Source organism: Zonotrichia albicollis, chromosome 11, assembly GCF_047830755.1.
Source record: "Zonotrichia albicollis isolate bZonAlb1 chromosome 11, bZonAlb1.hap1, whole genome shotgun sequence".
NCBI classification, from domain to species: Eukaryota; Metazoa; Chordata; class Aves; order Passeriformes; family Passerellidae; genus Zonotrichia; species Zonotrichia albicollis.
The window spans coordinates 2,556,719-2,568,974 of NC_133829.1; the positions used below are offsets into that span (position 1 = coordinate 2,556,719).

Consider the following 12,256-nt stretch of genomic DNA (forward strand, 5'->3'; position numbering starts at 1 on the left):
TATAGAATAGAGGGCTGGGAATGATATGCAGTGTTTGCTTAGTGTCACTTTTCAAGTTTTGCACCTTAATTTCCAGTGTGAAAGGCAACCTTCAGAATACAGGGGATTTCTGCAAAGCTGGGGGGGTAAAGGCTCCTTCCCAGTGTGGTACAGGCCAGCAGCCCAGGAACAGATCATTCAACACAGCACAGCACAACACAGGTAATGACAAACAGGCAGAGCAGGGATGGGGCATCTGAATGTGCCACTAGTGGCTTTCTGTATCTGCTGGCACTCGGAATGCTGTCCCTGCTAGCCACAGCCTGCTCTCTGCATTAATTTCATCACACTCCCTCCTTTGTGCGCCTGTGCCTTCCCAGATGGGCCCCTCTCCTTTGTGCTCCTGAATCGATGAAGAGCCTTCCTTCAGTTCGCAGACTTTTTCAGAGGAGCCTTTGGAAAGCCGATCTCCGGTCACCGGCCTGGACCCCTGACCCGAGCCAGATCAGTCATCCTGATTGCCTATGAACCGGGGAGACAGCTTGGGAATACGGTGGCTTTCGAGCAGCGGAGGCCTCTCGGTTCAGCTCAGCCGGGTGTGAATCTGCAGCAGCTCCTCTCCCCACTTCCATCAATGCCTGTCAGGGCATTGTGTGCGGATGTGATGGAGCCCTCGGCTCGCCCAGCGGCTCTGGTGACCAGCAGAAAGCCTTCTGGCATCTCGCCTCGTCTGACGTGCTCGCGGCGCTGCCAGTCTGGCACTCGCGGGAAAGTTTTCCAGCAGCAGATGTCCCAAAGTGACAGATTTTTTCGTGTTGACGGGAGGAAATAAAAGGACACTGCATATTTCAGATGGTTGATGCACAGAGACGCTCTGCGCCTTCTCACACGGCAACTACAGATCTTCCTTTTGTTAGAGCTTTCTTAAAAAAAAAAAAAAAAAAAGACAAAAAGCAGCAAAACCTGGACTGAACGCTGGCCCTGCTGCACTGCATCCTCCACATGGGAGGTGATTCTCATGGAGCTGGTGTTTAGATGCTGGGCATTCTGTTCACCAGTTTGTCCATGCTCTCACAGCCAAAAATGCAGCTGTTTTATTGTCCCATTACCTGTGTATCATTGATGTGGGCTCCAGGTAACGGATGGCCAAGGCTCTCATTGCACAGCACATCCAAACACAGCCAAGGAAATCTCAATGAAAATGAACTTTTTGAAGCCTGAAGCAAATTTCCAGCTATGTGCCATGCCAACTTCCCAGAAAATACTATTTATTTCTTTTGACTTGACTGTGGATGACAGAGACTCTGCTCAGCTCCAGGTCCCAGTGGCCAAGTGCCATCCTTCCAGGACCACTGGCATCCTTCACATCATCTGTGTCCTACATGAGGAGCTTTGCTCACCCCCAAATCCTCCCAGGAGAGAGGAGTCTCTGGCCCCAGAATCACAGCACTGCCATCAGGCTCCTTGCACTGCTTTTCAGCATAGCTCCCCTCTTCCTCCCTCCTTTCACATCTTCCTCTCTCTAAGCAGAGCAAGTAAATTTTAGCACCTGGAGGCAGCAGAGCCTAAACACCCCTTAGTCCAGATCTGCTTTGTGCTTGGCAAGCTTAAGGCTGCTCTTGGTCCGTGTGGCAGCCCAGGCTGGCTGCTCTGGGTGCCCAGATGCACAGCAGCCACATGGAAATAATCCCTGCATTGACGGGGCAGAAGGAAGTGCTGCTGCTCCTTCCACACATCTGCTTTGTGCAGGGCTGGGAGTGCAGCTCTGGGATGGCGTAATTCTGCCTTCTGCCATCTGTCCTCACAGGAGCCAGCCCTTGTTGACACAGCTGAGCCACACATCGGCTCCTTCCTCCCCGAGCCCTCTCCCAGCTCTGCCTTTCTCCTTCCATTTAATCAGATACGTTGAGCCCGTGGCTATGAGAGGAGCTTAGGGCTGATTCTCGAAAATCACCATATCAGCTGAAACCATCACATTTGATATTCCATTTACAATGTTTCCAAGGAAACAAAGGCACAGGACATAAATAGATGACTGTTAAACATTTGCTCACTCACCATGGCCCCCGATAATTTGCAAGGCAGAAATAGGAATGTTAAATCAACAGCAATAATAAATTTTAATATATGAAGACCAATATTTTGCTGCAATTAGAAGAAGCATTTGTTCTGAAATACAGGCAGGCAGTGGCAGGTTATTTATCATTTCCACTTCCAATGTTCAGTTTTTCATTTACATAAAAGGCAGCTTTGATTGCGATTCCCAAAAAGCCTTGAAGTGTCCCCTGCATCAGCAGGGATGCTTGGGATTTACTCATGTGCCGTCAGGTTCCAGGTCCACCTAGAATTCACTGCAGGAGAAGAAAGTAATTTTTTTCTCTTTAGAAGCAAGTAGTGGATGTGGATTTCATTAGGTTTCGGTCATTTTTTACGGAAAAGTAAGAAAAAGCTCATGTGAGCTTCTGAAGTTTTCCCAGGGATGTCCTGGAAATGACCCTCCCAGGACCAAAGGCATTGCTGGCAGATTTTACCATAACCGGAGCTGTTGCCTCAGAGTTTGGTAAAAGAACATCTCCAGTGTCAAATCTGCCTTTCCAGCTCAGAGCTGTACCCAGTGGTGACAGTGACCATGCCATGCCTTAGAAGGGAGATACACTTGAAATTTATTTATTTATTTATATAGGAAGCCTTGTGTCTGATGGATTCACATCCTGAATCATGTTGTTCCTGGCTTGGCTTGGAGTGGAGCTTTCATTGATGGGTCCCTTTTTGTGAGCAGCTGTTATTGAGAAAAGCTGCTTTGCATGTTCAAATGGCAAGACAGAGCTTATATGGCACACAATTATTTCTGACTCAGTATTCATTGGTGTTGTTTTAAAGATATTGGGTGGTGCAACTTTTGAGCTGGCCCTGAACTTGCTCCAATTGTCCACAGCTATTGCTGGAGGGTCCTGCAGTGCAGAAATGGCCTCCAGTTCATGTGGCCACATGTACAAAGACTCTGGCTGTCCTTGTGCAGAGATGGACATCGTGCTCAGGAATGTGCTCATTAGGGAAGCTGGTACATGGCTGGCTTTTCCCCCTCCTGTAGGGATGTTTTCCAGGGTAGTCAGTGCCTGTCCTTTCTTGGATGGTGAAAACACCATCTAAACCTGATATGGAAGCCCCCAAGAGCAGGCTGGAAGAGCTGCTCTAGTTGTTTCCCTGGAAGGCAGCAAGGTTCACACACAGAGGTTCTGCAGACAAATGACTTGCTCATAAGCTTTGGCTTTTGGCTCATGATGATGGTGTTTCTGGAAGTGCAGAAGAGGCAGCTGAGGCTATAACCCTGCTGGATAAATCAGCTAATCCCAGTGTTACCCTTAGACAGCTCTAATGTGCTATAATGCAATTAGAGCATCACCAGAGGGCTTTCTGGCTGAGTTTGATTGGACTTGGCTTAGCCTGGATGGGTCTCACTGGTGTGTACTGGAGATAAGCCAGTTAAAGCTGTTTTGGCTGTGTGGATGCACTTGCCACAGAGTTGGCTCTGTGGTGTGGCTGGGATCTTCCTGAACCCACACCTTTAGATCCTGCTGCTCCCTGTCCCACTCTGTGTCCACATCTGGCTATACCTGAACCACAGTATCTGCAGTCGAGACAGATTTGCCCAGTCACAGGGAATGACACATCCACCTCCTGGACTTCTCCTTCCCCAAAAGCACCAGCCCACAGCTTCCTGAAAGCTTTCTGTGGAAACAGAGGCTGTGGGATGCCCTGCCATGGGAGCCAGCATGGGCACCATAGCAGTCAGTGTGACGCTTGTCCCTCTCATGTCCCCACACAGCACTCTCTCCATCTATGGGATCAACCAGGCGGACGAAGCCATCTACCAGTGCCTGGCTGAGAACAGCGCGGGCTCCACGCAGGCCAGCGCCCGCCTCACCGTGCTCTGGGCTGATGGGCTGCCCAGCCCTCCTCAGAGCGTGAGGGCAGAGACTGTCTCTGCCACCACCATCCAGGTGTCCTGGGAAAAGCCCCTGCAGAACACCAAGGAGATCATTGGCTACGTGCTGCACATCCGGAAAGCTGCAGGTACAGTGCTACACCCACTGCCCTGAGCACCCTCAGCCCTCCTGTAATTCAGCTACACAGCCCACTGGGTAAAGCCAGGTCTGCACTGTAGTGGTCCATGCTGCCATCAGGGTTTTCCCTCACCTCCCAGTTTCTGAAGGGTAGAGCTGAGGCTGTAAATACACTGTAAATACCTGCAAATACTAAATTATACCATTGTAATTATAAAAAGAGTGGAGAGGAGGAAGTTGCATAGTCAAATCTTGCTGCCCATGTAGCTCTCTGGCAAAGCATGCAGAGATCACAGAATCAGGGAATCATAGAATGGTTTGGGTTGGAAAGGGCCTTAGGATCATCCAGTTCCAACCCCTGCCACAGGCAGGAACATCTTTCACTAGACCAGGTTGCTCAAAGCCCAACATTACCAGTTTCAATGGCCTAATGTAAGCAGAAATGTGTGTGAGCAGGTACATATCCACCCCAGGTGTGGGATCCCAGGATTTGAATCCTGGCATGCCGAGCCCCCGGGACCACCCTTGGGGGGCCCGGGAGTCCTGGAATGTTGCCAGAAGTGTCTGGTGGCAGGACTTTGACCCTACACGGGAGACGACACCTTTATGAAGATAAGAGGGCCTCACCGGGGTGAAGGGTAGAAAGATTAGCTAATTAGAGGGTGAGAAACAGGGTTTAGGATTTATGTACAGGGGGGTTTAGAAGAGTAAGATGGAGGAATTGAGGTGTGTCCTACCCTCCTTCTTCTTCCTTCTCTCCTCCATCTTCTTTGGCCACGGTGGCACCTTTGGATTGGTCATTACTAAGAGTACACCGAGTTATAAGAATAGATAGTATTGGGGAAAAATGATAAATATTATATACGTAACTAAGAGTATAAAGATACGTGGCGGTCCGTGAGACGGCACAGTGTGCCCATGGCTGACTGCTGTGCGGATCTCTGTTGAGCTGAAAGAACATCTTTTAGATAAACAATTAATAAACATAAAACCAGAAAGAAGAACTGAAGCCTCTTCTCGTCCTTTGATACGCGGGCTGCGTCAAGGCCACCTCCGGGCCACCTCCGAGCTTCCCAAGCCCCTCAAACAGCCGAGATAAACCAGACACCCAGGGACCAAACTGCTTGAAACATTTATTCTCTTTACCCCTTACAAAGCCTACCACCACTCAGTTCTCTCTCCCTTTGCATTTCAGACCCCGTAGAGATGGAGTACCAGGAGGCTGTTAGCAAGAGCACCTTCCAGCAGCTAGTGACTGATCTGGAGCCCTCGACCAGCTACAGCTTTTACATAAAGGCTTACACCTCGCGGGGTGCCAGCAAAGCCTCAGAAGTGACGGTGGTGAGCACGCTGGGGGAAGGTAAGGCACGCTTTGCGCAGGGAGCCTCAGATGCCGACACCCGCTGTGCGTAGCAGCAGCGCCGCTCACCCCGACACCGCCCCGCAGCGCTGCGCCACTGCAGCCTGTGGTGCTGCTGCTCCTTGTTCCTGCTGCTCCTCCTCCTCTGGGATATTGTGTAAAACTCACTTGTATCCTTGCAGGGGGGTTGACTGATTAAACACAGCATCGCATCTCCCGGCTGATGTTGTAGCAGGGGGTGAGTGCAAACCTGCCTGGCCTCATGCATTGCAGCTGCTCTGGGCTGTTCCTGAACTCCTTGCTAAATGCAGACTTCCTGCTCAAGCAGCATCTCATCATCTTCCAGCAGCTCTGGTACTCACAGCTCTTACTTGATAAGTGCCACATTTGCAAAGATTTTATTATTTCTGCTCTATCCAGGGCAAATCACACTCGAGCTGAGCTGTCCTGACCTACAAATCCATGTCCTGGAGCAGCTTTCTGTTTCAGTGGGAACTTAGGGTGATCTCTAAGGCTTTTTTTTTCCCTGACTTGGCCACCAGTTAGCTTCCCCAGTAAGACAGGGGGTGTTTTAATATAGCATCCTTGCACAAAGGTACCAGGTAGAAACCACAGCCCCAGTGTCATATGTCAGTCAGAACTGGAAGAATGTTTTCCTAGAGACTCATCTATTTCTGAATCCTGGCTTGTCTCAGACATGGAGACTAATTTCCTAGGAATCATTCTTATGAACATTCAGTAATTATGAATTTCCAGCAGAGAGGGCCTTGGTGTGAGGATGCTATTTAGGATCAATAAAAAATAAAATAAAAGTGTGTTGACTTCCAGGTGGGGGATCCAGTTCTCATTCTGTTCTCAGCCCTTGCAGATATTCATTACAGAATTTAAGCAAAAACACCAGTAAATCCTTGCCCACTGGGTTGTTGCTCTGCAAGTTTATTTTCCTTGATACTCTACAGGGAATCAGTCACCCTTGGAGTTTGTTTTTCCTCACAATTTGGAGGCAGAAGGATGGGCTGAGGCAAAGCTTGAAACTCCCTGACCCGATGCTCCAAGTTCAGCCCCAGGAGCTACGAGCCAGCCATGCTCTACAGAGCTTGGTGACTCTGCAGAAGTCCAGGTCAAGTGAGAGAGGACTTTTTGTCATTATTACCTTCAATCATGACAGGAATAGTTAGGTATCTAGTAATGGGATCATAAATTTCCTGGTTCTCTGAAGTTTAAGGTATCTCTGTCCTGGTACCCTTTTAAAAAGGCTTGTCCTGTATAACAAAGCTTCAGGAATTAGCTCCCTGTCCTGGATAGACAAGCTGACTTGGTTCAGATCACTCAACCCCAGCCTATGTTTGCCTTGTAGGAAAGTAAGGAGATATTTACAAGCCCCAGCTCTGGCTTCATTTGTTCAGTTTTCTCCACTCGGGTGCCTGTTGCCTTCTGCTCACAGAGGAGAGAGCGGCTCAGAGAGCCAGGATCCAATGGCTTTTGTCACCAAATTCAGGTTTCACTGCAGATTTGTCTCTTCTCGTGGCCAAGCCATTTTACCCTGTGCCCTCCCAACATGCACAGGAGAGCTGAGTCCCCCCTGAGCTCGGGGCGCCCCTGGATCTGTGCTGACAGCTTCAGAAAAGGATGGATTTCCCAAGATGCCATATCCAGCAGCCAGGGACAGCTCAGTGGAGCCTTGGCAGCAGAGATGCTGCAGCTGGATGCTGGTCTGAGTGACCATGTTATGCTGGTATTGTTTGGAGCAGGAATATGAAATACTCTACAGAAAACAGAGGAACAGGGTTACTTTTGGCTTGGGGCCATGTCATCAGCTTCTCAGGGCTGGCAATATACTGAGAGGGCGCTTGGCTGAAGCCTCTGATGCTTTCTAGAGACACTCCTTCCTTTGTGCCAGTGCTGATTTTGGATGGAAAGTAGAAGGGAAGATGCTGTAGAGAAGGGACTCAAGTGAACCTTGTCCTCCTCCATAAACCTCACTCTCTGGGAAGGCCCTTCTGCCTCCTCCCTGTCGTTCTCCTTTATGCCGTTTCACAAATGCCATGGTATTTTAAATCTCAAACGCTCTCTGCTTCATTAAGCAGCACACACTCCTTGTTCTTGTCTTTTAATGCTTTTTAGGGTTTTCTCCAGGACTTTTTGACATTTTTCTAGGATGAAGACTGTTCCTTTAGTCATCTTCGGCTAAAGACGCCTTCAAGAAGAAAGTTGAAATGACCTGGGGAAAATTCCAAACAGCACGGAAGAGGAAAACAAGGTTCCCAGCCCTTAGCATGAGGGAGATGCCTCACTTATATTAGCTCCATATTATGTCTAATATCTACTTCTGTGAAGCACCTATCTGCTGGTGTGTGTACATATATTTACACACAGACAGATATATTCCATTGTATACACTTATTTGTGTAATCACATTATAAACAGCACGTGCATTCTGCGAGTGCCTATACCTATAATCAGTATTATACATATATATATATATATATATATCTACTCAAAGTTTGAATAAATACATTATATTCCATATTTTGAAGGAGAGATATTCTTGTGGTTTTTATTAAATGTAAGGCTCTGCAACCATAAAATAAAGCCAACTCTTCACAAATCAGGATGGCCCACATCAGTGTTTCTTTGTCCATGGGATAATGTGATCATTTCCTTTTCTGTGGTGTTTTCACCTGTGGCTGGAAAAGTGATGCTTTAAACAAGGGTCCAACTTCTCAGAGCGGGGATTTTTGCCCTGGAGGGAATTGGGAGAATAAGAAAAAAGGAGTATTTAACTGGATTGCAAAAATACGCAGCCTTGGGACGAATGGCACATTCTGATATAAATAGAATTTACTCTGTGTTTTGCACCCAGGAATTGTTAAATTCAGCTTTCCCAGCAATGAAATGCACATCAGAATAAATCCTATCAAGAAGGAATACTTCAGCCCATTTTTTTTCACATTGGCAGCACTCAAGCAGGATGAGATCTCATTTATGTCACCCAGAACACTGGGTCTTTCCTCTTGAATCCACGTGGAGATGCGTGGCAGTCAGCAGGGACTTGTTCATCTCCATGGGCTTACTCAGAGGCCATCAAGCAAAGCCCCAGCAGCCTGAAGAAGGACATCAGTTTGGGAAGAGACAGGATTGCCCAGACCCCTTTGCTCAGCTGGAGAGGCATCCATCCTTCCTCTAAATCTCCACGTGGGAAAGCTTGAGCTCTCAGTACCCGGGAAAAGGCAAACAGTTGTGCTGTGCAGTTTTACTGTTCAATTGAGGAAATGCCCTTTTTAGCTCTCATCAGTCTTAGACTGACGTGGCCACGTTTCATCTGCTTTTCCCCATCACTCACTAATGGTTGTGCTGAACTCTGTGCCAAAGGCCGGGTTTGCACAGCTCATCCTTAGAGACGCTTTGGGGAGAAACAAGCCAGAAAGCAGCTTCAGTCCAGTGCAAGCCCAGCAAGCCTTGTATGTGGGAACTGCTGAGCTTGTAATCATGTGAGATTGGAAAAATAGCTCTACCTCAAAGCCTGGAGGCTGCTGGAGAAGTAGAGCTGTTCTGCTGGGCGATTTTGCTGTGGGGTGAGCTGAGCTTGGTGCCCAAAACCTTTTCTCCCTCCTGGTGCTGGTGCTGGAGCCGAGCCCTGGGCAGGGCAGAGCCTGTAGCACCTCATGCTTTGCACCTTCTGGATGGTGCCAAAGGTTGGGGAACTGATGGGAGAGTTTAGCCTGGAGGTGTTTTGTGGAAATGAGAAAAAAACCAGCAGTGAAATGTCCTGCTGAGACACATCTGGTATTGGTGTGAGAAAGGGAGGGAAGGAGGGAGGGGAAAACATAGACTGTGTGCCCCAGTGCTGCCCAGGGCACGAGGCTGGGCTTGGGGCAGAGCCAGCTTTGGAAAACCCAGGTATCGCAAGAAAATTGGCTTTAACTTGCAGATCTCTGCCTCTCAAGCAAGACTGATGGGGCAGGATGGGGTCAGGCAGCTTTCTGGGGATCTGGAGAGGGAATAGTCTGACCCACGCTGCAGCACATCCCGAGAATAAGGGCAGGGTTTTGGGGCGTGTTCCTGGTGGACTTTGAATCAGCAGCAGGGACATCTTCTCAGCTAACCCCCTGTGTGCCCCTCAGGCCAGGTAAGTGCCTGCCTCCCAAAACAAGCCAGCCCCAGCTGTGCAGGGATCTCAGGCTGCTCAGCTGTTTGGGGCTGTTGATGAAGATGCTCTGGTTCTCTCCTGAGTCCCCAGCACAGTCACAAATCTCCCTCCTAAAGCTGATGGGGAGAGGAAGCTCCCTGCATGCCAGTGCAGGTACCTAGAACACTTTTAAGACGGATGTCTCCAGCTCCATCGCTTCTGGTTCCTTCCTGCCAGGGGCATTAATCACTCTGAAAGGTCTGTGCCTCAGGGTGGAGGGCAAAAAATTGGAATTTGAGAACGTATTGCCAAAGTCGCTGCATTCCTGCCCTGACCCGGCCAGACTGAGCATCATATTGCAACCAAGGTGTAAAAGTAGTTTCTGCTTGCTGATCTTAGCAGAGAGAGCCCTTGCAAACTCCTGCACCTCCCTGAAGAAATTCAAAGCTGTTAAACCAGATTCTGGTCTGCTCAGATTTTTCTCAGTCTCAGCTGGCACATTCTTTGGAGCAGTGACCGCAGGGAAAGGCTGCTGGGGAATTTCTCATCACACAGACTGAAAAAGCACTTGCAACCCACTGTCTTTCTCTCTTTGTTTCAGTCCCAGCCATGCCATCCCTCTTTATTAAAGTCATTAACAGCACCACCGTGCAGGCAACGTGGGAGCCCTCCATCAAACTGGGCCAGCACGAAGGCTTCAAGCTGTATTACCGCAAAGTCCACCTCTCCCAGTACACAGGTCCAGTGGTCCTGGCCAGCAACATCACAGCCTACAACATTACCCACCTGGGTGAGTATGGTGACACCTTGATCCATGTCCCCTCCCCACCCTGTCGTGATTTGCAGGAGAGAGCTCCTGCAAGTGTGTATCCCAATCCCTAAATGCTGCAGCTGTGCCCTAGGTTTTGTGGGTGCATTCCCAGCAACAGGTACTTGTTCACAGCATCTTGTGTGTATTTGGTAAGATGTTCTTTTCCCAGATAAGCATCACTGGGGGGGATAAGGCTCACGGTTGAACTGTCCCTCTTGTGTCCCCCTGGGCAGATGCATCGGTGGTGTACGAAGTCAAGCTCCTCGCCTACAACCAGCATGGGGACGGGAACTCCACTGTCCGCTTCGTGTCCCTGAGGGAAACTGTGGAGAGGACAGGTGAGATGGGACCTGGTTTGGGAAAAGCTCTTCAGGAAGGTGGTGAGGCCAAACTCATCCTGCGTGCCCCCTGTGGCATTACCCTCATCTCACCTTCAGCCACTCATTTATTTTCAGCATCACAGATAATGTTGAGGCAAAACTCTGCAGAGCTAAGAGTACCTGGATGGCTTTTTTACCAAAAGAGGGAAGACAAACCAAATGCTTTGCTTATGCCAGGTTTGTCCCCTAAGCTTGAGACAGAGGTGAGGCTATGAACACGAACAGCCCCCAATGCATAAGGTACCAGCTGCCATCCTCAGGTGAGATATGGTGCACTGAGCATCTCTGCTCTCCTGGAGCTCTCCTGGATATTTTGTCCCTCACTGGTCAAAAGGAAGGACACGTGGCTTTGGAAAGGGAAATGGCTGCAGTGTGTGAGCTCTGTATTATGTGGCAGCAAAGGAGAAACCTCTAGAGGGAATCTCTTAACTGATCACACCTTTCATATTCATCTATGTGTAAAAAACATCCTGCTGCTCTTGGAAGACTTTTAAGCCTCCAGTGGGAATATCTTCAAGAGATAGTTATTACTCTTCTGTCTGTGCTGGAGTAAATACTAATCTCACTGGCATCTGTCTATTCCATCAGGTTTCAACCTGCTCTGGTGTGGTGCCTGCCTCTTACCTCCCACTTTAGCATGGGGTATTGCAAAAATTAACATCAGTGTGGGTATTTTCCATTAATTGTGTCAGTTCATGGGGATGGTTCACTACAGATATTCCAGTCCTGTGCTTGCTGTGTGTCCCTTCCTGCAGTGCTGGGAGCAAGGGAGGTGCATAAGCAGGCAATGAACCACTGCTTCCCACGTGGTTCTCCTCTTCCCACACACAGCTCCCAGCACTGCCCAAGGCTCTGACTTTGGCTCTGGGCTCCCCAAAAGCTGGAGGAGCAATAGAAGAGTAGCACCACTGACATATCCACCTTTTCCTGGCAGTGCTGAATCCTCCCTGTGACTGCATGAAGGACGAGCAGAACAATAAAACCTCCACGACCGGCATCATCATCGGGATCCACATCGGCGTCACGTGCATCATATTCTGCATCCTCTTCCTTATGTTTGGGTACCGAGGAAGGTAGGGATGCTCGTGCTGCTGCTCACATGGGGTGGTGGCCCCTGGGACTGTGAGTGTGCCCACCTAAGTCTTACATCCCCAGTGCAATGCTGGACTTTATAGGAGGGATTGAAGGATGAAGAAATGTAGCGCAGGGAGAAGGCAGATGCCAGCCTGGGGGAGGGAGCAGAGGATGAACTACCTCTCTCACTCTCAGGCTCCACCTCTTTTTTTTTTCAGGCTGCTGATGTGCAAAAATGTGCAGGAGCAGCTGTCAACCCCTCAGATCCCCCGGAGCCAGCGGAGTGCCACGGGCCTTGTCCTGAACGGGGCCACTCGGAGAGACAGGGATGACCGGGACCTGAACGGAAAGCAGCTGGATATGAATGAGCTGGAGAGGTTATTCCCAGCATCCCCATCCCAGGAGCAGCAGGAGAAGGGAATAACGGTAAGTCCAGCAGCATGGGAGCACACCTGGCTG

At 49.3% G+C, this 12,256-nt stretch overlaps 1 protein-coding gene and 1 long non-coding RNA gene across 3 annotated transcripts in view; one reads left to right on the plus strand and one right to left on the minus strand.

The window, feature by feature from the left end:
• The window catches only part of IGDCC3 (immunoglobulin superfamily DCC subclass member 3), a 100,220-nt gene that overhangs the window by 82,563 nt on the left and 5,401 nt on the right, over positions 1-12,256 (plus strand). The window contains exons 8-13 of the mRNA XM_074549155.1: positions 3,806-4,053; positions 5,239-5,403; positions 10,134-10,322; positions 10,577-10,681; positions 11,658-11,796; positions 12,016-12,223. Of these exons, the coding sequence (XP_074405256.1) occupies positions 3,806-4,053; positions 5,239-5,403; positions 10,134-10,322; positions 10,577-10,681; positions 11,658-11,796; positions 12,016-12,223 (1,054 nt within the window). The remainder of the gene's footprint in view (positions 1-3,805; positions 4,054-5,238; positions 5,404-10,133; positions 10,323-10,576; positions 10,682-11,657; positions 11,797-12,015; positions 12,224-12,256) is intronic.
• LOC113458788 (uncharacterized) overlaps positions 1-12,256 on the minus strand; it is a 68,727-nt gene that overhangs the window by 25,974 nt on the left and 30,497 nt on the right. The window contains exon 4 of one of the 2 annotated variants that reach the window (XR_012582075.1): positions 5,155-8,146. The exons of the other annotated variant lie outside the window; for it this stretch is intronic. This is a non-coding gene — a long non-coding RNA (uncharacterized LOC113458788). Of the gene's footprint in view, positions 1-5,154; positions 8,147-12,256 lie in introns of those variants that run through there. 2 annotated transcript variants of the gene reach the window in all.